Source organism: Episyrphus balteatus, chromosome 1 (genome assembly GCF_945859705.1).
Source record: "Episyrphus balteatus chromosome 1, idEpiBalt1.1, whole genome shotgun sequence".
Lineage (NCBI taxonomy): Eukaryota > Metazoa > Arthropoda > Insecta > Diptera > Syrphidae > Episyrphus > Episyrphus balteatus.
The window spans coordinates 37,266,739-37,290,967 of NC_079134.1; the positions used below are offsets into that span (position 1 = coordinate 37,266,739).

Genomic DNA, 24,229 nt, shown 5'->3' on the forward strand with positions numbered 1-24,229 from the left:
TTTAAAAAACGGGAGCTGATAGAATATTTCTGAATTCAGATTCGAGTTCAGCACACCAAAAACCTTTGGAAAAGTATTGTTTGGTTAATTCATAATACAAAAAGATTAATTTTGTTGTGCAGTGTACCTAATAGACAATTTTTCTATTAATGAGACTTTTCCACTATTTAATCGTCAACGACAGGATAGTTTACTGAAAAAAAATTTTATTACTTTTGTATGTTTTTTTGAATAATTGTTGAACAAAAATTAAGAAAAAGAAGCAATTGTTTTGTTTTGTTCTCAGTTTAGACAAAAATTACAATTCATTGTTGCTCATAATTCACGATTTATTTGTCGCATACAATAAATCAGCTGAAAAACTTCAATATGTTTATTAGACACTTAAAAGCTGAAAAAAGCTTTATATTATTTTCAATTTAAACGAATATTGTTTTTTTTTGTAAAAATATCATTTTTTTGTAATTTTTATTGCAAATACTCGTAATAGTTATAAATCATAAATGTATTTTTTTTTTTAATTGTAAATAAAATCTTATTTTTGTTTAAATTAATGTATAATTACAAAAACAAAATTAATAAAAAAAAGAACGGAAACATTTATAAGGAAAAAAAAAATACAAACAAGTGTGATACATGCAAAAAGCATCAATTAAGCAAGAAAAAAAAATGTATCGATTAAAATGATAAAAAGGAGTACCAACGAATGTGATTTAGAACAAAATACAATAAAAATGAGTAACAGGCAAAATAATAGTAATTAAATTATTCTACTAACACATCCTTAATTGAATTTATGCGTATATTGTTTGAATTTTATGAATAGTATTTTGTTGTTTTGTTTATAGTTATAAAGTGATTAAATTTTATTTTTGATTGGCACTAATCGGAAGTTTAATTATATTTTTTTTATTTAATTTTTCATTTTTATTAAGTTCATTATGTTATACAAATAAAATAAAAAGAGAACATGAGTTTTTTTTTTATTATTATTCCTTTTTTAAGACTAACAACTAACATTGAATGTTTATAAATGTATATATATTTTTTTGACTTGAATAATATGTATGGTTTTTAATATTGTTATTATTTTTTTTAGTAGGTAATCAAGTTTTATGAGTTTAGTTTTTTTTTTCAAATTCTTTTTATTTTATTATTATTTTTTTTTTAATTTTATTTTTTTTTTGAAATTTTATTTTTTTAACCAAATATTTTATCAAAACATGCATGGCAGTATGGTTTTTCATTTTGTTCCTTGAAAGTTCCCTTATTCAGTTGTTTCAAACAGAAGGCACACACAAAGTGTTCTGGATGGAATTTCTTGAACATAGCAGTAATACAACGTCCAGTAATTGGTTTCGAGCAGCCAGCACAAAGGGAACCACGTTTCGCATGATAATGAGTCTCACAATAAGGAAGACCTTCATGGTCAAAGAATGACCCACCTTGGAAGGGTCGACGACAATCCTGAAATGAATTAAAAAAAAAAAAGAATTATATTTAAATTTGTCAAATGGTTCAAATTTTATTTAAAACACAATTCAACATCAAAAGGGATCACATGAATTTGGCTTTGTTATTATTTTTTTTGTTTCTTCCAGTTGCATATATCTATTATTTTTTTGAATTTTTGCCAAGTAAACAAATTGTCATGTATTTTTTTTTTTTTTTTTGTATCAAAGATAAATGACTGTTGAAAGTAATTACATATTGTTTGAACAATATTGTCCAAACCCTAAGATATAATATATATTTTAAAATAAATAATTTATTTTTCAAACGTAGGAAAAAAGAATAATATCTATAGACGTCATTTAGTTTAGTGAAAATGATACTTTTGGAATATTTCCAAAATCAATAATATACATACATATGTACATCGCAAAGGAAACATAAATATAAAAAATACTCGTACATGTCTTTCACATAAATAATTTTGAAAAAAAAATTTAATTTCTATTTTGATAGAAACAAAGATTTTACGAGACAGTTTATTTAAATCTTCCGCATTTAAGTGTGCTATAATTTTTTTTTCAACTTCTTAAACATTGATTTTATGTTGCCTTTGAAAAAAGTTAAATGCTGAGAATTGGTTGACAGAGTTATTTTTCTTCTTGTTTTTTGGGTTTTAATGAAGATGTAAGATTGCTAGCATGGAATTAATAGTTTTAGAAATTTCGTTAATATTCAATTTAAAAAATCTTTTCAGATTATCGCTTTTTATTTAAAACAAGTAAGAAATTTAGAAAAAATTAAGTCTGGAAATCACTAAAACTGAAAAGAAACATTGTTTTAGAATTTTCTAGTTAAATCTTGTCGGCAATACTATTTTCCTTAGAAATAGTTTTACAGCGATGAATTCTCGTCAAACGTCACACGAGAATTTGATTTATTTTTCGTATGATTTTTTCAAGAATGAGCTTGCGGTATTGCAATTTTCGAAACTAAAATTTTTTTTTAACCAAGTGAAAAAGTCGTCTATAAATTTGGGTTATTATTAACTCGCATATTAAAACAAAGTTAATTCATTAACCCGTATTAAAAGACATGATTTGTAAAAATATTTTTTTTAATCAAAAATTAATATTTTAGAAATATTTTTTAAATAAGATTACAAAAATGTTCGTTGAAATCGTGTTAGTCGTTAACGAGAAAGGCGTTTTTGAGAAACACAATTTTAATTTTAAGAGTCTAGAATATGATGTTTTTTTTTTCGAAAGTCATTATTAATGGTATTATCTCATAGAACTGTTTTTTTTTTTACTTCTGAGAATTTTTTTGTATTAAAAAGTTTTTCTGTATATTCGATTTAAATTAAAAACAGAGTAAATTTTTGGATTGAAAAGAAAAATAATTTTTAAAAATAATTTTTTTTGTTTAAGATGTTGGCACACTAAATTTATTTTTAAAGGATTAATGCCCAAAAATAAATGGAGGAAAAAACCAGCATCGATTAAAAAGAGGGCATCAATTGACATAAGATATGAATTTTTGTTTAAAAATTAAACATCTCTGGAACTTGCTATGACGATTCTTATTTTCAAAATATAATGTTTTTTTTTTAGACAGGGAAGTCAGATTGTCTTGGATTTAGTTCCATGAGATAAGATAACCTTTTATATTTTTTATGTTGGTGTTGACATAAGATTATTGGATAAAATTCAGGATTACATAGCTCAGATTTGTTATTAGAGTGATTATCTAAAACCAAAATTTCAAAAAAAATACAGTGACACGTTTTAAAAAAATTGATATTTCGAAATAAAATTTTTTTTAAATGAATTTTTTTAAATTAAGATTTTGATTTTGGAAATTCTGTCATTTAAGAGAAAGTCGTACAAAAAAGTTTAAAAGTAATGATTTTTATTTTCATGAAATAAATGATCTTATCCAAAAAATAATAGTTATATTTTCTTTACCAAAATAGTTAAAGCCGTTTTCGAGACAATTGCCACAAAATTTACTTTGACATCGATTTAAAACATACACTTTGAAAAATATGAAGTTTTACTATGTTCAAAATAAAACAAGTCCCGAGAAAAGAATTTTAAAACTTGTTTTTTTTTTTTTTGCTACGCAGTGAAACTAAAAGAGTCACCGATATCATCAAGAATTCAGGAAAAAGAGATAAAAATAAAGAAGATTTATAATTTTATTTCAACACAACTATGAGGCATTTCTAACATAAACTGTATAGTGTATAGTAAGGAAATACTACATTAGTTGTTCTTTTGGCATTGCTATCCCTATCCGTAGTTAAAGTTTACATGAACATACAACAAAACAAAACATATTACAAAAACATTATGCAGGTGCCAATAAATAGAATATAGAAAAATAAAGCTGAGGATAGAATAGCAAATTGAAATGTTGAATATAGATATGAATATTTAGAAAATTCTACTGCAGATAAATATATCAAGAGCCGGCTGCAAAGGATTAAAATGAGACCAACGAGAGCAAGGTGAAAAGTTCTCGGCCTAACAATGATCGGTAGTGATTTTCTTTAAAAAAAAATAAATGGTTTTATTTGTCTACACAATCTTCTTGGACCCAGAAACACTTGGTCCAGCGTTTATCCAACTGTAGAATTCCTTCCCGGAACCAAGAGTCTGAAAGGCTTTCAAACTATTCATTTACGGCCTTTTCCAATTTTTCATTGGACCCGAATTGCTTGCGAGATACATTTTTTTTTTATATTCGAGAACAGGAATAGATGACGTATGATGATGCCAAATAATAAAGATAGGGAGGATGGTCGAGTAGATAATACCCCAAATCAGGAAGTCACTCTATACTAGAAATATTTGCTGCCGGCTCTTAGACTTATAGCTTTGATCACCAGAACACATCTATTTTAATTGATAACTTAAAAAAAATGCACTAAACTATACCTATCTTTAAAAAATATATCTATCTATCTGAATTTGCATGTGTCAAAACTGTCCACACTAAACCACAAACATAAATCAAAACAAAAAATATTCTGGCATTTATCCAGTATCCCATACCTATATACTTTTTTTCTATTTAAAATTCTGCATTTACCTACCTCCTCTCGTCATTTGCAAATGACCTTGACTTTAAATCTAAAATATAAACAAAACTACCTCAAGAAAAAACTAAAAATCAAGGTCAATAACCCCTATAAACTATAAACAAACCCACTTAAATACATATTTATCAACCCAAGCTCAAGGTCGGTACTCCCTAACACTGAACTACAAAACAAGGACGAGGTTAATGACCTCCAATAAACCTCCTTCAAGACAATCAATGCCAATGCCATTTGTTTTAGTTCCTACCAAGGACAAGGACAATGCCATATAATAACATTGCCATTGCCTAGCAGAACAAATGGACATTAGGCATTGACTAGCCTTTACCTAACTTCCTTCTCTAAATACAAAAAAAAATTTCAAAGACAAAATCTTTAAAAAGAAGATTCGTCCGAAAATTTGTATCCCTAAGCTAAAATTGTTTGTGGTTGTGTGTTTTTTTTGGTTTATTTTTTTGTTGTTTGTTTTTTTTTTTTTTTCTTTTTTTTTATTTATTATAAATAAATATATAAATTTACAAGTTAACAATAATAAAAACCTAAATAGTTAATAATAATAATATAATTCTTATAACCTAACAATAAGTTTTAGTGCATTTTTTTTTCAATTATTTGTTGGTTTTAGTGTAAAATTTGGATTTTTAATTAAATACAAAAAAAAAAAAATGATACCAATTTTTTTTTGTATCATTTTATGCTGAAAGAGAAAATAAACAATTTCAAGGGGCATAGGACAGAGACCATAATTTTTGTTTTTTTTTTTTTAATTTCATGACAAAACACAGATATACTTTAATTGACTCTTTTTATATCTCAATTGTGGCTCACAAAATTGAGCTCACAAAGAGATAAACAGAAATACTCTATTTTTTTTCGAGAAAATTAAAATTATTTAATTCATCTCTTTTGATTTTTATTTAAATTTAAATTAATCAAGAGAAAAATTTAAATAATCTAATTTTTCATACATAAAACAGAATAAAACTGATATAAAAGAGTTTAAAAGCAATCGGTCAGGTCATGTTCATCATTTTGGTGCTAACATCTAGGAACTGTGTTGGTTAAGAGTGTCCGCCAGAGAAATAGGAAGTCATACAAAAAAAAAAAAGACAAAACAAATCGTATTTCAATATATACGATTCACACCGAAAGACAAAAAACGACAAAACTAATTCTATTCCTCTTCATCAACACCCACACATGATGGGCAAACAGGTTTGCCTTCCATAGCATAGAAAGACTTGCCTCGAACGGCTTTTTTGCAATCCTAAATAAGTTTTTAAAAAACAAAAAGAAGAAAAATATAAAAAAAAAATTGAAATAAGATGAAAATATTGATATCTTACCCTGCAAACAAAGCAATCTGGATGCCATTGAGAGTTCAAGGCTGAGATGTAATTCTCCATAATTGCACGATTGCATCCATTGCACTTGGGAGCAAACATTTCATAGTAGTCAGTACGACAATATGGCTTGCCATCACGCTCATGGAAACCATCTTCACCAAATTGCTGACCACATTGGGCACAGAAGAAATGTTCTGTATGCCAGGTCTTGTCCAATGCTGTCACACATTTCTGAAAGAATAAAAAATGGGATTAGTTTTTATAAAAATAGAAAATGAGTGAAAAATATGTATATTTTTGTATTTACATCCAAAATAGCACCATTACAATAGGCACAACGTGGACTAAATAAATTATGATAATCCGGTTCACAGTATGGGAAGCCTTCACGTTCAAAGAAATTACGTGTACCCAATTCTTGGCTACAATGATTGCATGTAAAATGCTCTGGGTGCCAAGTTTTACCCAATGCAGTTATAACTTGGCCAACAATTGGTTTTTCACAGGCATTGCAACAGCCTTTTTGCACAGTATTGACACCTTGACGAGACATATTTGCTTGTAAACTACCAAGCATAGATTCTAAATTATCGCCTCCAACTATATGTGTTGGATGGTGGTGAAGATCTTCTACGATTGTAGAAGTTTCAGTGATTTCGGTTTGAGTTAGATGGGATATGCCTTTGTTTGGTTTGGCGTAATCTGTTACAACAGCTTGATGATGATTTGAACCTGAAGCGACCTGAAAATAAAAAAAAAAATGAAAATTTGTTAAAAATAGATTCATGATTTTTGATTGAGAGAGAGTTGATATAAAAATAACGGTATTTCTTGAGTGTCAGCTGTTTCGCACTTGTCAAACAGCCATTTCAAGGTTTTGAGATTTCAAAACATTGCTTCAGAGAAGAAAGAGGAAGCGAATTCAAAATTGATTTTACTCAATTTGACGGAAGAATTGTATTTTGGGTTGCTGAGATCCCAGAAACATGAATCGGTTGAAATAAAAAGAAAGGGGAAAAGTAGAATTTTGACTTTTTGTTTAAGAAAAAAGTGATTGCTAGTGAGTGCTAGAAAGTACCGGTAAAATGGAGGGATTTATCTGATTATATTAAGCTTACGTTTTTCTTCTACCCGTGAACGCTTTTTTTGTAATAAATTTTCTCATCCAGATATTAGCGACATTTTGACATTGGCTAGGTTCAACACATTCTGTATTTTTTTTTAGAGATTTTGATTGGTCGGAACCAAATGTCACCAAACTTTTTATGAAATCCGACCAATCAAAGCCTCTTAAAATTGAGATTTTAAGTTCTGGGGATCTGCGCTGAACTAGGAGAATGTCAAAATGTCACAAATGTTAGGATAAGAGTATTTATGATAAAAAAAAAATGGGTTCACGGGATAAGTTTGAAGTAAAGATTGGAGAAATGATAAAATTTAGCAACATTTTGGTTGATTTAGATCAAAATTGTTGATGGATGTGCAATTTTATTATTTTGCATCCGAAATGGAGTCAAAATATTGTTTATAATGGAAATTTGGTGAAGGTTTCGGCAAGTTTTGTAGGATTATTTCGATATTTATGGCAGTAACTTTGTGGTTTCTGTTATTAAGGTGAATGATGATAAAAAAAAAGATAGTTTCCTCTGGCAGAAGCCAACAAAGATTAGCTTTCAACAGGCGAAACGTTGCTCTGAGATCTTAGAAACAGGAACCGGCTTATAATCCAGTAAAAAGAAATTGAAACCGTTCCAGGTTATGGAAAAAAAAGTAAAATATGATAAATATCCATAAAATAGTCCGGGGACAGTTTTTCAACGGGGTTTTTCACGATAACTGAATATCTTAGGAATAAAAAAACAAACAGTTGCTTGTTTTTAAAAAAAAAATGGAGCCACAAAAATGAAGAAAGGGAAGAAGAATTCGGTGACTTTGGATGCAAAAAGTTAGTTAGAAAAGTAAGAGTTCTTCCTCTGCTTGATCAAAGTAGATAAATGGTCAGGATTTTGAGATGATGAAAGTGAAAAATGTTTCCGATCCGCTGTCAGTATTGAAATCCTTTGTGAATAAACAGCAGAAATACTCTTCGAATAATATTATTCCAGATTTTATTTAAAGCGGGGTCCAAGATATATCCAAAGTGATTTAAATCCAAACCAGCGGAACCGTTTTTGACGTTTTTATTTAAAAAAAATTTCAAAAAATATTCTAACCGAACCGAAAATGAAAAATACAAAAAGAATAATATCTTTTTTCTTACTTGAAAAAAAGTTCTTCAAAAATGAAAAATTTAGAAGCACGATCCAAATCGTTTGATCGAAATGTTTAAACTGAAAACACTTTTATGTGCGATCCCAAAACTTTGGGGGCTAAATTTGAAAAATGAAATTTTTCGTGTGTATCTTCATATAAATAAATGTATGTGTCTATGTGTGTGTTACCAAAAATAAAAATATTCATTTTTCGCGCCGACATCATCATCTTCTTTGTAGACAGGCAAATATATATTATATAGTATATACCGTCGTCTTAACAGACGTCTCTCCCCTCAGTCTTTTATTTGAATTTTCGATCTTCAAAGAGAGATCACTCTTAATACTTAACCAGAAGCAAAAAAAGAAAATGATCTATAATTTTTTTTTCTTTTATATTTCGCACTCTTTGGACCAAAATTGTACTGTCTGATGCCCTCCTACACCAACAAATAAATTCAATGTTTGAGGGGATATATCAGAGGATTGGATTTTATTTGTTCCGATTATGACACTTTTAAGCAGACATTCGGAAATTTTCGGGAGGGTGGTTGGTGGGAAAAATTCAATGCAAATAGCGGGGCGACATTGAGGTCTTTTATGGAAATGTTTGCGTTTCAAAGTTGGGTGGTTTTTGATAAAAGTTCGAGACTGTTTTTGAAAATAAGAAAAAACACAACAACAAAAAATCTCGTCATGGAAATAATGATGATGATGAGGGCACGTGAAGATAATTGAAGCGGAAAAGTGTGTTATTTATTATTTCTTGTTGGAAAAAAAATATAAATTAAGATCAACAAGGTAACACGCATGGAAATACAAAGAGGGGGTGTGATTGGGAAGAAAAAAGATCAGAGCGCAAAAAAAAGTGTATATATTTTTTTTTTTTTTAAATCAGAAATCCTATTATTAAATTGTTAACAACAAATATAAGAAAAAAAAAACAACAAGGAGAAGAAGAAGAGGCGAAGAATTTTGCGTTTTCCGAAGAAGCGGGAAAAACACAGAAAAATTTAGAAGCCAACTAACTGCGGGCCGTGTGCAAATTTTGTATATTTTACAAATAAATTTTCTTTCTTTCCCATGTCCGTTTCTGTTTCTGGCGTTTTTGAAATGTCCCCTTGCGTAGATGCTGCTAAACCATTATAGTAGTGGACAATATGAGAAGAAATGAATATATGGAGAATAACAACAACTTGTGGATAATCATTTTGAATAGATTTTTTTTTTTGGATTTGAGAATAAGATGCGATTTATTTATTTGACATGATATTGTCCACAACACTGTCTGGACTTGTCACAAACATCGAATGATTTAGTTTTAAAATTAATTATTATTAATTTTTTATCAACCTGATGGGAGCAATTAAAGAAATATGTAGGTATGCATTTTCGAATGAAAGAAAATAAGTTTTATAAATGGAATATGTCAATCAACATACAGAAAAGAATTGTTGATGTGATTTAACAAGACTAATATACTGGTGATGGTGTTGCTAGCCAATAAATACAAATTGAAGATAGATAAAAATATCGACTATCTCTGTGAATTTCTGGATAAAGAAAACAAATAGATTTATGTTCTTCATTTTATTTTTTTCAGGGGCATATGGTCCCTATTAACATGAAAGAGTTTAAACATTTTGTTTGCATTGTGGCAGTTTAATTTGAAAAAAATAAATATTATTGAAACGGAAGTGCATTGAAAAGAAAAGAAAATCTATTTGTTTATGTTGGATGTGAGGTTTTGGACTTTGAAAGTTTTTGCGAACGAAAACATGTATTTAGAATTTAATAAATAATATCATTGTAGAATATCACTGCATGTAAAAAGTAAAGAAAGCAGTTGACTTGTTACTAGGATATGGGAGTTATACTATAACATAGTAGATTTTGATGTCCATTTGTAACCCAAGTGATTACACTGGTGAACGGTTTTCGGTGTTCTGAATTCGAATCCAAAGTCAGAAAAAATTGATCAGCTCCCGTTTTTGAAATATTACCGTTAGAAAATGCAAAAAAACGTTTTTTTTTACTAATTCGGACCTTATTCTTTAATATAAGGAAAATTGTTAGAAGATATTTAGTAACGGTTTCTACAAAAACTGTTTTCCTTCTTTCAAGAACTTTTTTAATCTTTCAGATATCTTTGTTATTGTCCGAGATATCTTAAAATAAGGAAAGTGACTTTGGCTTCATATATCTTAAAGGAGATAATGACGTTATAAAATTTATGAAATATGCAAACAACTGAGGATATCTCGGGAAGTAAAAAAGATATCGAAAAGTTACTTATATGCACAAATAATTTACCTTATATAAAAGAATAAAGCCCGAAGTACTGCATTTTCTAAAGGTAATATTTCAAAAACGGGAGCTGATTAATTTTTTCTGACTACGGATTCGAGTTTAGCACACCGAAAACCTTCAGAAAAGTATTTTTTTGTTCCGGCAACAAAAAAAATGTTTAATTTTGTTAACCAGTGTGTTATCAGTGGAGATTCCAAACAATGATTTCAATGAAAAAAAGACAAGAAAATGTCCATCATTTACTTGACAATTTCATAATTTAACAATCATAAAACAAAACAGAAGAAAATGCTGTGTTTTTTGTTTTTTCAATTTAATGTTTTCAAAAGTTGGAGACTTTCTTAAGCTTTTGCTTGTTTTATTGTTCAATATGTCCGAATTTATGATAAAAAGTATGACCTATGACTACAAGTATTTCTTTGAGTTGTACAAATGAAGACGAAAAATTTAGTGATTATGTTGTTTAATGAGTTCGGAAAATGGAACATTACAACGAATCAAAATACTCATGTTTTTAAAACTAAGATTGAATTAAAAAGTAATATTTTCTGGCATCATAATTGAAATCGCATTCTATATCATCACAAGGCCTTAAATTAGGCACTACCTTTATAACAATTTAAGTTAGTTTAGTCGTTTGTCCAAATGAAACTTGAGTATTTGAGACCATTAAAACTTAAAAAAAATTCAAAGTTACATACATATAAGCAAATGCCCATTAAAAGGCGTTACAAGTTAAATAGGTTTGATTAGTGAGTCAATGGAAGAAATTTTGTTTCTATTTATAAAATTTGTCAACTAAAAAAAAATTTTACTCATACACCATAGTGATCCACTCCGGTTTAACAACTTTTTTTGTTCTAGTAAAATTTTAAAAGTGACAATGTAAAAAAGTCCTCTCTATATCGTTTTAAGCTATTAGCTCACTTCAAGTACGTAAAAATAAATCTTTTTTTTTTTAATTTAAAGAAGTCTGATAAAGATTTTAAAGTTTGTTTAAGTTTTTTTAACTAGGTACCAAGACGTATTAAGAAGATTTCCACATTATTTTTAATGAATTCCTTATTTTTACCAAATCTTTTACTATTAATAGCAATGCACTGCACATGGATCCAATATCGAATCATTTCATTTTTAGTCGGTTTTTTTTTTAGATGAATATTCTCATCAAAATTAAATGAAGTTCAATTCAAATTTAACAGAGTGAAAGCGGTTTCCATTTTGTATTTAAAAAGAAATCTTACTGTTTTAAGAAGATAGGATTTAAAGTGAGCATCATCTTATTTTAAGGTGTTTTTTTTTTCTCCTAGAAGGGTCCTAGTGGACCCTTCTATTTTTCAAAAATATTGTATTGCTGTGTTAATACAGGTAAAAAACGTAACCCTCATTTTGGCATTGAAGTAGACGGATAAGTAATGGTTAGGCAAATCTACAAAAGTACAATTCTTCTAATACAATTCTATTATTTTATATTAAACAAAAAGTTGGCAAGCAAGAAACGTGGACAGCGTTATTGCAAACATACATTTTTTTTTTTATTTGATTTTATAGACAATCTTATTTAACTGGATAAAATTATGTAAAACAAGAATATAAATCTAAAATTAGATGAAAAATTATTTTGACCTTGTTGACAGGCCGAACGAATAAATTGATTTTATGTGCGTTTTAAAAATAGATTGCAAACACAAAGATTTTTTTTTTTTTAATATTGTAATACTTTCTGGGGCGCGTGGTAGACCAAGGTCTTTTGTTTTACTTTAATCGATATATAAGATTAAACGAAAAATGGACTGTAAAAATGAATTATTCTTCAGCAGATCTTCGCAAAAATATATTCGATGGAGTAAATATACATTTATTATGTTTTTTATTGAGAATATTTGAAGCTTCATCTTCTATAATAAGAATGATCTCAGTAAAATTATTTTTTAATTTGGAAATTACCTTCCAATTGATTAGTAAATTAAAGGACTTAATTAAAACTTAAATTTGTCCAGGTGTAGTACATACGCATCCGTACATATTAATGTAGGTAAGTAAATTTAAGTAAGGAATTCGATCTAGGTTATAGGCAGCGACTTAACAAAACTTAATAGAAAATCAAATGCACAACTTGATCGCAAGTAATAGCTCATATGGTAAAAGTTGCGAAAAATACTAAAGTTTTTTAATTCAATTTTTTAAGAATCGTATTTAAAACTCAAAAAAATACCTACAATACATTTTTTTTTATTACAAAAACATGTTTTCAAATGGTTTTAACCTTCAAACCAAGTATACCGCACAATTTCTTGAATAACAAAGAATTTTTAGAAATTTTTTTTAACCGTTTAGTTTTTTATAAATAAAAATTTCAAATATTTTTCAGAAATAAATTGGTATGCCAATAAAAAGGAAATAACACAATTATTTCAAAAAAGTTTATCAGTCCTTTAAATAAATCCAAAAGTTATGTTTTTGAAAATTTTTAAAATTTTTCAAAAATTAATTTTGCGACTACTAAAACGTTTCTGATATGACATTTTGTTGAAATCGGTTAAGCTTAGTGGCTTAAACGATTTCAACAAAAGTGAGAAATCAAGAAGTTCAAAAAATATTTTTTTTAATTTTATATGTAGAGATTTGTTTGCGATAGTACATTAGTTTTTTTTTAGTTGAAAAACATAGATCAGTTTTTGAGAAAAACATTATTTTTCATTTTTTCGCATGTACCGTTAGTAATTTTGGTCCTAAAAATAAAGTTTCAATTTGCCCTCTGAAGAATATTACTTTTAAGGCTTTCGCAGTTTCTTACAGACAAAATTTTAAAATATTAGCCGCGTTTTTAACAAAAAAAGTACGGAGTACAAAAGTACTTTCTTAATTAAAAACGCCAAAACATCTTAAAATTATATCTCTAAGGAATCACCAAAAGCTCTTAAATACAATTTTTTAAGAAAATCGATTCAGTGAGTGGTTAAGGCTACAACCTGCAGTATTGTCTATCATTCTGTATCCTCGATCGTAATGTATGATTATTATCTCTCGATTTTTTTACGAATCCTAAAATTGCCGGTACAACTACCTTATTTAAATCCTACTGAGAGATTGTGGCAGTATGTATGAATATAAATTTTCTTTTAAATTCATATTTAACTGAGTTTGAATCATCTAAAAAATATGTTTCACTTCACTTTTAATTGAGATTTCAATCTTCAATCTTAACAAAGGTGCGGTTAGTTGAAAATCTAGAATTCTTAAATTTCGATGTTCATACTTTTCGTAAGACTTTTTTCTAAAAAATATATTAAAAAAGTCAAGTAACTTATTCTTTCAAGTTTCACACTCAGTGAAACAAGAATAAAAAAAAAATAAATTGAACTTTATTTTTCCCCATTTAATTTAAAGGTCAAAAAGTCCCCTTTTTAAGAATTCAGAGAGCTTGGGGCACCTCAAAATGAAATTATTTAAAAATTGTAAGTATACAGTTTTGTTCGTTTATAAATAGCGCATCTTTTTATTACTATGCCAATTCGAAAATAAATAAAATGCACGACTGGGTCGCACGTACTTGCTCTTGCAGTCCAAAGCACTTTTATGTAAGTTAACTTGTACATGATAAGAGCTGCCTCTATAAATGTTTAAATTTAAAGAAATTTGGTTAATGTAGGGGTAGAGCCGACATTTAGACTAAATTTTTTTTCATATAAAAAAAAAATTTGTGTTATTTGATTTTTTTGAGACAAAATTAGAAAGCAGTTTTATTGCCATTGCTTTAAATATTACGTATACAAAGTTTAATCAAAATCGTTACAGCCGTTTTTGAGAAATTCGCAATATCGTATTTTTTATATGGGAGGTATACGTTCTAAACGAGATATAAAAAAAAAAAAAACAAAAAAAAACCAACTTTCGAAATTCAATAAAAATCATCTGTAGGTACCAAATTTGAAGAAAATCCGACCACCCGTTTAGGCAGTGCAATTGTGTACAACTGGACGCACAGACGGACGGACGGAATTGCGAGACCCACTTTTTCTGAATTCTCCATTATCGTAATGTTGGTTTTGATTAAAACCTCTAATTTTTTTTCGACAATACTTGCCCTGCTATAGAGCAAGTTAAAATTAAAATAAAACATTCCACCATATTGATTATGGCGCCTTCTAGAGGCAAAAGTAATGAATATTTTTTTTCATTTTGTACAGGTACAATGACTATGAAAAATATGTCACAAATGTATGCTTAATCAAGTTACACAAAAGCTTAGGTTTTCGTTACGAGAAACTCAGGTGCCCAAGAGCTTACTTAAACTGAAACATTCGCTTGAAAAATTAGGGATATTGAATAATATTTAGGTATTGAGAAATTTTAGAAAATTAACTCGAAAACCCATCGCTATGAAACAAATGAATGAGTTGTGTTTTAAAATTTTCTTTAATTTGATTTGCTATTTATGTATACATTTGTAAATATCTGTTTTTTTATTAGCAAAAAACACAATTGATTTAAATCAAAGCATATGCTACGCATTAAATCAAGTTGGTATTGTTCTTGAAGACAATTAATTTCTTTCTTTTATTGTTTTTTATTTGAAAATTGTCATTTCATAATGACAATAATAATATATTTATCTAATTTGGCGCTCTTCAACAAGTTCATTTACGTCATTTTAAATTTGAAAAAATTAAGTATGTTTTCACTTAAAACAAAAATTAATTAGTTTTGACTGCTGACTGAATGGTTGGTTGAAATATGTATGTATGTAAATATAATTTAAAACAGAATTATTTACGTCGCACATTGTTAAATAAAATTACAATTAGAAAATTACGTCAACTTTAAATAATAAAAATTTATAATTACTATCTGTCTGTAAATTTGTTTTGATAAATATGCAATTTACCATAAGCATATTTTTGTTGATCTGTTTTTAAATTAAAATTTATGCGTTTCAGTTTTTACATTTGTTATGAAAAACATTACAACACTATTAATTAAATGTCTCGAAGGGACATGGGTCATAGGTCATAGCTCATAGGTGATTTTCAAAGGAAGAATGTTTCTATTTTATTTGAGGTGGGATGTATTTATTAACCTTACACATCGACTAGCTCTTGTTACAATTTACATCATCGGCGATTAGCATCTGTTTTAATTTGAAATACAGTTTCCTCATGTAGAAATATACCTGTAACATGCTTTGGAAAAAAAATAACAAATTTTTATGAACTGAGTGATATATCTAAAATTGAAATTAAAATAAAATCAAAGTATTTATAAATAGAACGAATCCGAATACAGTGTATAATCGAATTATTTTTTTTCCAGCACGCGAAACAATTCGTCTTGCGGAGAGGGCAAATAGTAATTATATACAAATAATCTGCTAATTGATGCCAAATGAGTCAAATGTTAAATTTAAAAAATGACTTTTGTTTAATGAGATGTGTGCTATTTTAAATTTTTAGTTTTTGTTTAAGTAAGTATGGGAATATAGTTTATTTTGTTTCTGGTTCTGTTGTATATTATGAATCGTTTATTTCAGAAACGACATAAGTCCATGAGCATACATTTTTCAGGAGCAACAAAAAACTGTTATTTACTTAAAATTCCACAACACTTCAAATTTAGAGTATGCCGAGTTATAATCTAGCCTAAGATGCATTTAGAAACCTATAAAATATAAACTTTTTTTTTAGGTCTTTGCGGGTTTTTAAGCCTTTAAAGTCGGTGGACTTATGTCGTTTCTTAAATAAACGAAATTTTTTTGGTAAAACTTTTGTTTTTATTTAGCTATAATTTTCGAACCTTGCTTTCGATTTTAATAAATTAAATAGCAGTAGAGAGAGTAAATCTTTACCTTTTTATAAATGTATAACTTAAAGGCTTGCGTGTCATGATGATTGCCAAAATAATTTAAAACTGGTAAAATGTCATATAATTTAAGAGTTTAAAATGCTGCCACCGCCAGAAATCTGGCTATAACTTTTGAACCCTGAGTACAATATTAATGAATTTAATAGATATAGATAGAGTAATTCTTTACCTTTTTTATAGATATATAACAAAAGGGCGTGCGTGTCAAGATTGCTGCCAAAATTTTTTAAAAATGGTAAAAAGTCATGTATTTAACAGTCAAAAATAATGTCACCGGGTGAAATCTTTGCATATATTTTGAACCCTTTTCTTTCAGTTTTCGTATTTTTGGGGGTTCTGACATACTTAATTTTTTTTCTATACATATAAATGAGAAATTTCAAAAAAAAAAATATTTTTGGAAAAAGTGGACTTATGCTGTTTCTGAAATAAACGATTCATATGTAAAGTAAATAATTAAGGTGTATTATTATTTTTAACTTTAAAAATAAAAATATTGTACTAACACTCCAAGATATTTGATTGGAGTTGAATTTTTCAAGTGAACCTTAAATGATTTCGCAGGAAATTATGTTACTTGGAAAAAATTTTAATTTCTTCTCTCGCATGAATTGTTTGAATTAATTTTTTGTTTGTTTCATTTATGTGACATGCATATTGTTATGTTGAAATATTGTTTTTTTTTTTGTTTTTGCTTCGATACCTTAACATCAGAGATCAGAAATAAATCTTAACCTTTTGAAAGGTTCCCTAATAATTCTTATTTGTCGCCATTTTCAATAAAGGTCATAAAATAACCTTTATTTTTAAAAAAGAAAAATTTCGGTCAAGGTCTGAGAGAAACCTTTATTTTGTATTTTTGTATGTTTCGGTCAACCAGTGAGATTTATCGCTGAGAGAAAAAAATAAATCTCATCTGCAAATGTATCAATTCCTAGAGACATGGGAGAGGTGCCAAATGAAAGCTTATATTCTCAGCTACCCAGTAGTGGTATAATCGGGTTTTGGATTTTTTTCAAAATTCCGAAAAAATCGCGTTTGAAAGTTGGGGTAAAATTTTTATTTTCGAAAAATCCCCGAATCTTTGAACGCTCCTGGAAGCTAAACCGCTTGAGAGTAATTTTTGGGAGTGATGCCAAATGATAGCTTGTGTCATGGGCCTACGCTTTGCACATTGTCAGATTAAAAAAAAATCATCTTCCATGTTAAACCGCCACATCATGCCTATTTTTTCAGAATCGGGTTTAACTTTTTTTTACCTTTAAGTTCTCCCGGTTTGAGAACGCGTGCACCTACAGGGATGGGAGTTGTACCCAAATGTAGGTTAGGGTCCCCGCAACCTTTTGGCATCAAATTTTTTTTTCATTTTTTTTTTCAAAATTCCGAGACATAGCCGTTTGAAGTGGGGAGGGCGAAAACGCTTCTGGAAGCTAAACGCTTTGACCTAGATATTAGAACATCGGTCTCCTGAAGTATTCGAAATTGCATTGGTTGTGCTTGTCGTCCCAGCGACTCAAATCACAGTGGAAAACACTTGGGTCTAAAGAACTTTGAGAGTCTTTTTAGTTCATACATTATTTAATACATAAACTTAGAAAAAACATCCTTTTCATATTTATTTTTCCAATATAAAGACATTCTTGACATATTCGACATTTTCCTTTGAATTGACCATTTTTGATTTATTTTCAGCGAAAACGGTTAAAGGTTGACCTTTTCCATTTATTTTTTTTGTAAAAATCTCAACCATTGAGAGATATTTAAAAAAATACAAAATAAATCTCAACCGATAACCTTAATTTTTGAATTTTGAAAATAAATCTCAAACCTTAACCGAAACAATTTAAAGTAATGTGGTAACTCTCTCAAAGAGAAACCGATTGAAAATAAAGGTTGACTGTTATTTCTGGTCTCTGCTTAACATTGAAAATCAGAAAAGAAATGTCAAAAATAAGGATTGCTTCGTAAACTGTTATCGAAATGGGTCACTGTGGCGTATGTGGAACATTTTTTGTTTTGTTTTTGTTTAATTTAAAACATTAAAGCTCCCAACTATCAATTTTGCTCCTATAAAGCTTTACAGAAACAGCTGTTGTCACTGTAAGCCTATATACAAAGTGTCGCGGAATAAGATAAGGAATACTAAAGGATTGATTTTTGGTTATATTCTAAGAAAAAATTGTTGAACAATCAGTAACGCCCTATCTGCAAAGTTGATACCATTTAGCGATGATTTAAGAAAACTTTTAATTTATGCCTTTACTCATGTTGATTATTTTAAATAAAACGCTATAAAAAAATCCAAAAAAACTATTTGGAAGCTCATGCTTTGGTAAATAAAACAAAAATACCACACTTTAACCTCAGTGTATGTTGTCGATTATTAAAGTATTAAACAAAGAAGAAAAATTAAATTTTTTTTTTAGTTTGATTTCGCATGTCAAAAGGTAAGACAGTAGTCTAAATTGAAATTCTTAAATAATAAAATGACGGCATTGTTGAGAATGATCGCAAACTCTTATTTTTTTTACGGGTGACCATCTGCAGGTCGCAATTTTTTATCTAAAACAAAAACTCAAAATTCCCCTTGAAGCAGACACCTAACCTCAGTGAATTAAGTAAAATTTTTTTGAAATACTGATTTATAAAGAAATGGCACTATGTTTGCAAAAAATTCATATATTCCAAAAACAGAATTCGGTGAAAAAAGGGTTTATGGCCCTTTGAATTTTAATGTATCGAAAAATACTGGGAAATAATATTTTTAAGCTAAGAAAAACTCACTTACTTACTACATAGGATTTCAATAGCAGTTAGTGAATTTTTCCTTTGAATTGACGAAAAGTAAATTTTCACAAGAAAACAGCAGCGTGATACCTATTTTCACTATCGAAATTTTTTTTTTTAGGTAATAGCTCAATTTACGGCCGAGCAGACCTACGGACGGACAGCATAACGAAAACCACTGATTTTCTGGATCATCGCATGTTGGTTTTGATAAAAATCTCGAAAATTTAGAAAATTTAGATGAAAATAAAAAGATTTTATTTAATTTAATTTTAATAATTTCCAAAATATTCCTTTTTTTTTTAATTTCCTTTCGAATATTTCAAAACCGTACAGCCACAATGTTTCATTGGCTTAAAGCATTAACAAATCATTTTATTTATTACTTTTAATACAAAACATGTGCAAAAGTTGTCTGCCTTTCGTCAAGCATCATCATAATTTAAAAACAAAACAAAAAACAATAATAATAACTAACAGCAAGATTTAGAAATACAAATTAGCTAAATCCAAGTGTGCAAATTGGCACACGATCCCAACCCCGAGTATATACAACACAAAGTATAACATTTTTAATGGGATTTCTACAAAAAGACTCGTAACCTTTCATCCAACAAATCTGTATAAATTTTTAATTTTTCAAAAAAATATTAAAACAATATTGCACACAGATCAGCGCCAGATATATCTAACGTGCAACAACAAATTGTCTTTGTTATTTTTTTTTTTGTCGATATAAGAATAAATAAATTTTAATTTTGACTTTAGAACGAAGGCATAATGGAATCATTATTTTCATCTGTCTAAATTAATATCACTGTGTTGATCATTAATCTATATAGATGTTTTTATTGTCGAAGAAAAGCCAAAACGATTGTGAAGATTAGTTGTTTTTTTCTACAGTCGAATTATTAGAAAATTTTAAATATATAAAATTTGAATAACTTACATCGGAACTTTTTCTGTGTGTTGGAAAACAGATTTTCCGAGATATTGATCTGTTTGAAGGACATACCTACATAGGGATAAAATTAGTGATGGGAACTATCGAATAAAAACTATCAAACTATCGATAGTTGTAAAATATTCATTCATTAGATAGTTTTAAATCATTCATTCATTTAGTTACTATTTTCATTCGAATAGTTTTTTCATTTGAATAGTTTTCTTAAGCGATAGTTTTTTTTTCACTTGAATAGTTTTCTTAAGAGATAGTTTTTTCATTTGAATAGTTTTTTGTATACGATTGTTTTTTCATTCAAATAGTTTTCTTAAACGATAGTTTTTTCATTTGAATAGTTATTTTATACGATAGTTTTTATTCGATAGTTTATTCCATAGTTTGTTCGATAGTTTTTATTCCATAGTTTTTATTCGCATGAATAAATGAATAAATGAATGAATTAACTATTCGATAGTTCAAATCATTCGAAAGCTCCCATCACTAGATAAAATCATGTTTTTTCATCAATTTAACATCGAACTATCAAATCGTATGACTAGAGTTATAGCCAGGTTTCAATCTGAACATTAGATTTATTTACCAGATTTATTTTCGAATTCGGCTGATATCAGCACTTAAGCGTTATAGTGGTTAGGTATATAGAGAAAATGAAATTCGTTACAAAAAGAACTGTAAGATTCTAACCACTACTGTTATCAGTGTGAATCACTATGGAGTATGTGTAATATTTTATTTGCATTAAAAATAACACTGTGCAAGTCGAAATTTTAGATGTTTGAACCATTGTCTGTTTCTCCCTATTTTGGATCTGAGAAGTCAATTAGCATCATTAGTTTTTCGATTTATCGGTACGATTTCAAACAAATTTTTTTTGGAAGTTTTTTCAATAATTTTAAGCATTTTGCACGGTTTAGTCATTTTTCATGTTTATATTGCTATTAATTCTGCTCAAAGGTTATTTACTACTAGCATATTAAAGACAATGTTAACAATTTCGAGCAATTTATTTCACAATTTAGTGATTTTGTTTTAATTCAAGAAATTTGGATTTTTTTCCATTGTTATCGTTTTTTATTCTGTTTTAATTTAATAACTAAGGCAAATTACAGATCCAGTTTTTATAATTTCTGTTTTTAAACGCGTCGATTGTTTAAAATACTTTAACCTCTATGGTTTTTAAAATGCCGGTGTTGCCGTTTTGTTTTTTCAAAAAAATTATATGGGAGTGAGGGACAAGATTTAATTTATTTAATCATTTAAGCGGTAGAAGCAATTTTCTGGCAAATCGACTTCAAGCTGCCCAATTGTCTCCGAGATGGCGATCGCGTCATAATCCCTTTGACATTCTTGTCAAAAAACAAATTTTCACACCCACCGTCCCATAAGAAGTATAACTTCAAAAATCTTTAAAATTGAAATCAAATAAACTGAATGAGGTGTTCTTGATAAACAGTTCTCAAACTCAGAGGGACGGCGCAGTAGAGGAAGACCTCGTCTGAGGTGGCGCAACCAAGAGGAAGGGGTCCTCAATCAACTTGGCGTGCGAAACTGGAAGCAGCGAGCTTAAGATACAGCTGGCTGGCAAAGCTTGTTGGTTGAGGCCCAAATCCACAGCGGATTGTAGCCGCCTTACGGCGCTGGTCACGCTAAGTAAGTTCTCAAACTCAGAATTTTATATTACAAAAATTTAACTTGTCTTTTTTAAATTTTTTCTGATTAAAATATAAGTTTATTTTTCAAAAATTGTTGGCCACATTTATTGTGAGTTGACTTCAGAAGCAAAAATTGACTTTATTAAAAAAAAAAGATAAGTTAGTTTTGTATAATTAATTTTTGTTATAAAATTCTGATTTTTTTTTTAAGTTATGAAATTCCTTAAAAAAATGAAATAATAAATATTTCCTAAATTGGTTTCAAAAAACTTTAACATTAGAGTTAACATTTTATTTTATTTGAATAGGGCTGCCATACTTGTAGGGCTACATTTGATAAATTATTATTTTATTATTTTTTTAACTAGGTATTTAGGCTTTTTTTTGGCTTTGAAAATGCTCTCATTTGATCAAACAAATATATGAAAAAATTAGATACATCATCTGTGTGGCCGATAAACTCGCGTTTGGCTGGTCCGATTTTCGTAAATTTTTTTTTGTTTGAAAGGTATTTATATGTAGATGGTTTGTATAAAAAAATATCATTCCCGTACGAGTGATGAAACACTCTCGCTTTTTAAAAATTTTAACTTAGCTTAATTTGTAAACAAATTTATTAAGACAGGTTATCAAAATATTTATTAATAATTTATTATCGTTTAAAGACTGACTTTGGCATAATTATTAAGATAACATTACTTAGGATATAGCATATCAAGTGTCGTGTGACATTGAATCCACAATTGGAATACACCCATGGAATGTACAATCAAGTTCTTTGGATTATTTTTACGAATGAAACACGGGCACAATTTGGAATGGTTCCTCCAAACCGTGCAGAGCAAGATTTTCTTGATCAAGTGGAAGGACGTTTGCATTGAATTAAAAAAGTTTGCGTAAACTAATGTGCCGAATTCAAATGGTCAACAAAAGTAAGTGTACGAAACAATTAAAGAAGGTGTGCTCATTCAGAGTTTGGGTTTGTGTTTTGCATATGCACCTGGTTCCTGATGGTACAGGTAAAACATTTTTTCTTTCATTCATTTCAACATCTTAAAATAAAAAAGCACTGGCTCTGGCTTTTTCTGGTGTTAATGCTTCGTTATTAAACGGTAACAGTACAGCTGTGCTCTTAAGTTGGCTTTGAAACACCTATATGTTATAAATGTTTCAAAAGAATTGGCAATGACCAAAGTTTTGCAACAGTGTCAGGTTATTGTGTGTATGAGAGTACAATGTCGCACTTAAAACCAGTCGTCGAAACGAAAACGGTAGATAGGGTAGGTGGTGACTGTTATCAGAAAAATAATAAAAATTCTCAGCCATATATCTTGGGAGTTATAGGAATTCGAAAAAAAAAAATCGAAACATTGGTCACACCCAGACGGTCTTTCATGTGCTGTGACTACAAATCTTAAGTTTTCTCAATTTGTTTCATTTGCTACGGAAGCTTGAAAAACCCTGCTCACAAGTGGATTATGGATTAAAAAATGTTTACTCAGCTGGATCAGTTTTCAAGCAAATATCACTTTTTTGCCCAAATAAGTAGCTACTCAAAAATTTTACATGACCCTAATTCAATGAACCGTAGTGTAAAAAAAAAATGCACTACGATATTTTGGCAAGTTACCTTTAAAGTTGGTGTGTTCAATTCTCTTTTCAAAATGGTATAACATCGTTAAGAATATTCCATTAATAACGAAAATAAAAATGTTTTTCTTATGAAATCTGACTTTTTTTATTAGGTAATTTTTCCATATTAATTGAATCATTTATTTGCAAAACATGATAAGTCCACTTTTTTTCAAAATTCGTTTTTTTGACTAAATTTGTACTCCAGGGATAACCACGTCTGTCTTTAAAATATCAACTATCTACTCCATCTATATCCGATTTTACAGCTACGCGAAATATTTTTTTAGCATCAAAAACAGAATAAGTCCCGGACTTATCATCTTTTGAAAATAAACAACAGCTTCTTTTTATGTAAATGGTATATTAGATTAATGGCTGAAAATCTTAAGTTTAAAGCTACTTTAAAGTTAAATTAGCAGTCCGGACATTGTATTTTATTCTCAAATACAATTGTTTGATAGACTGGGGCTAAAAGCAAAATTGCATATCCATTTAAAAACTAATTTCACATCCGTTTATTTTCAAAGTATGATAAGTCCAAAAGCGTTTTTATTTTTTATCTTTTGAGCTATCGCTCCAAAAATTAAAAACGAAACGGTATTTTGTAGCTAGGCAAGAGTTCTACAGAATATATTTTTTATAAATTTTTCTACGCATATCAAAAGAAAATAGAACGTTTTTTTCTTCTCCTGAAAAATTTAAAATCATGGACTTATCATGTTTTGCAAATAAATGATTCAATTGAGAAAACTTAAGATTTGTAGTCACAGCACATGAAAGACCGTCACAGGGTGACTTTTTTTTCGATTTTTTTTCGAGTGCCCATTACTCCCTAATTATATGGTTTTAAAATATTTTCGCAC

The 24,229-nt window shown here is 28.6% G+C and overlaps 1 protein-coding gene across 9 annotated transcripts in view; it reads right to left on the bottom strand.

The window, feature by feature from the left end:
• Positions 1-932: 932 nt before the first annotated feature.
• The window catches only part of LOC129905267 (leupaxin), a 162,554-nt gene continuing 139,257 nt past the window's right edge, over positions 933-24,229 (bottom strand). For 3 of the 9 annotated variants that reach the window (XM_055980708.1, XM_055980705.1, XM_055980704.1), the window contains exons 7-9: positions 6,212-6,646; positions 5,905-6,135; positions 934-1,467 (exon numbers count right to left, since the gene is read on the bottom strand). In XM_055980708.1, coding sequence (XP_055836683.1) covers positions 1,201-1,467; positions 5,905-6,135; positions 6,212-6,646 — 933 coding nt within the window. In that variant the 3' untranslated portion in view covers positions 934-1,200. Of the gene's footprint in view, positions 1,468-5,274; positions 5,826-5,904; positions 6,136-6,211; positions 6,647-24,229 lie in introns of those variants that run through there. The other 6 variants (XM_055980707.1, XM_055980706.1, XM_055980709.1 and 3 more) reach the window with 3 other exon arrangements.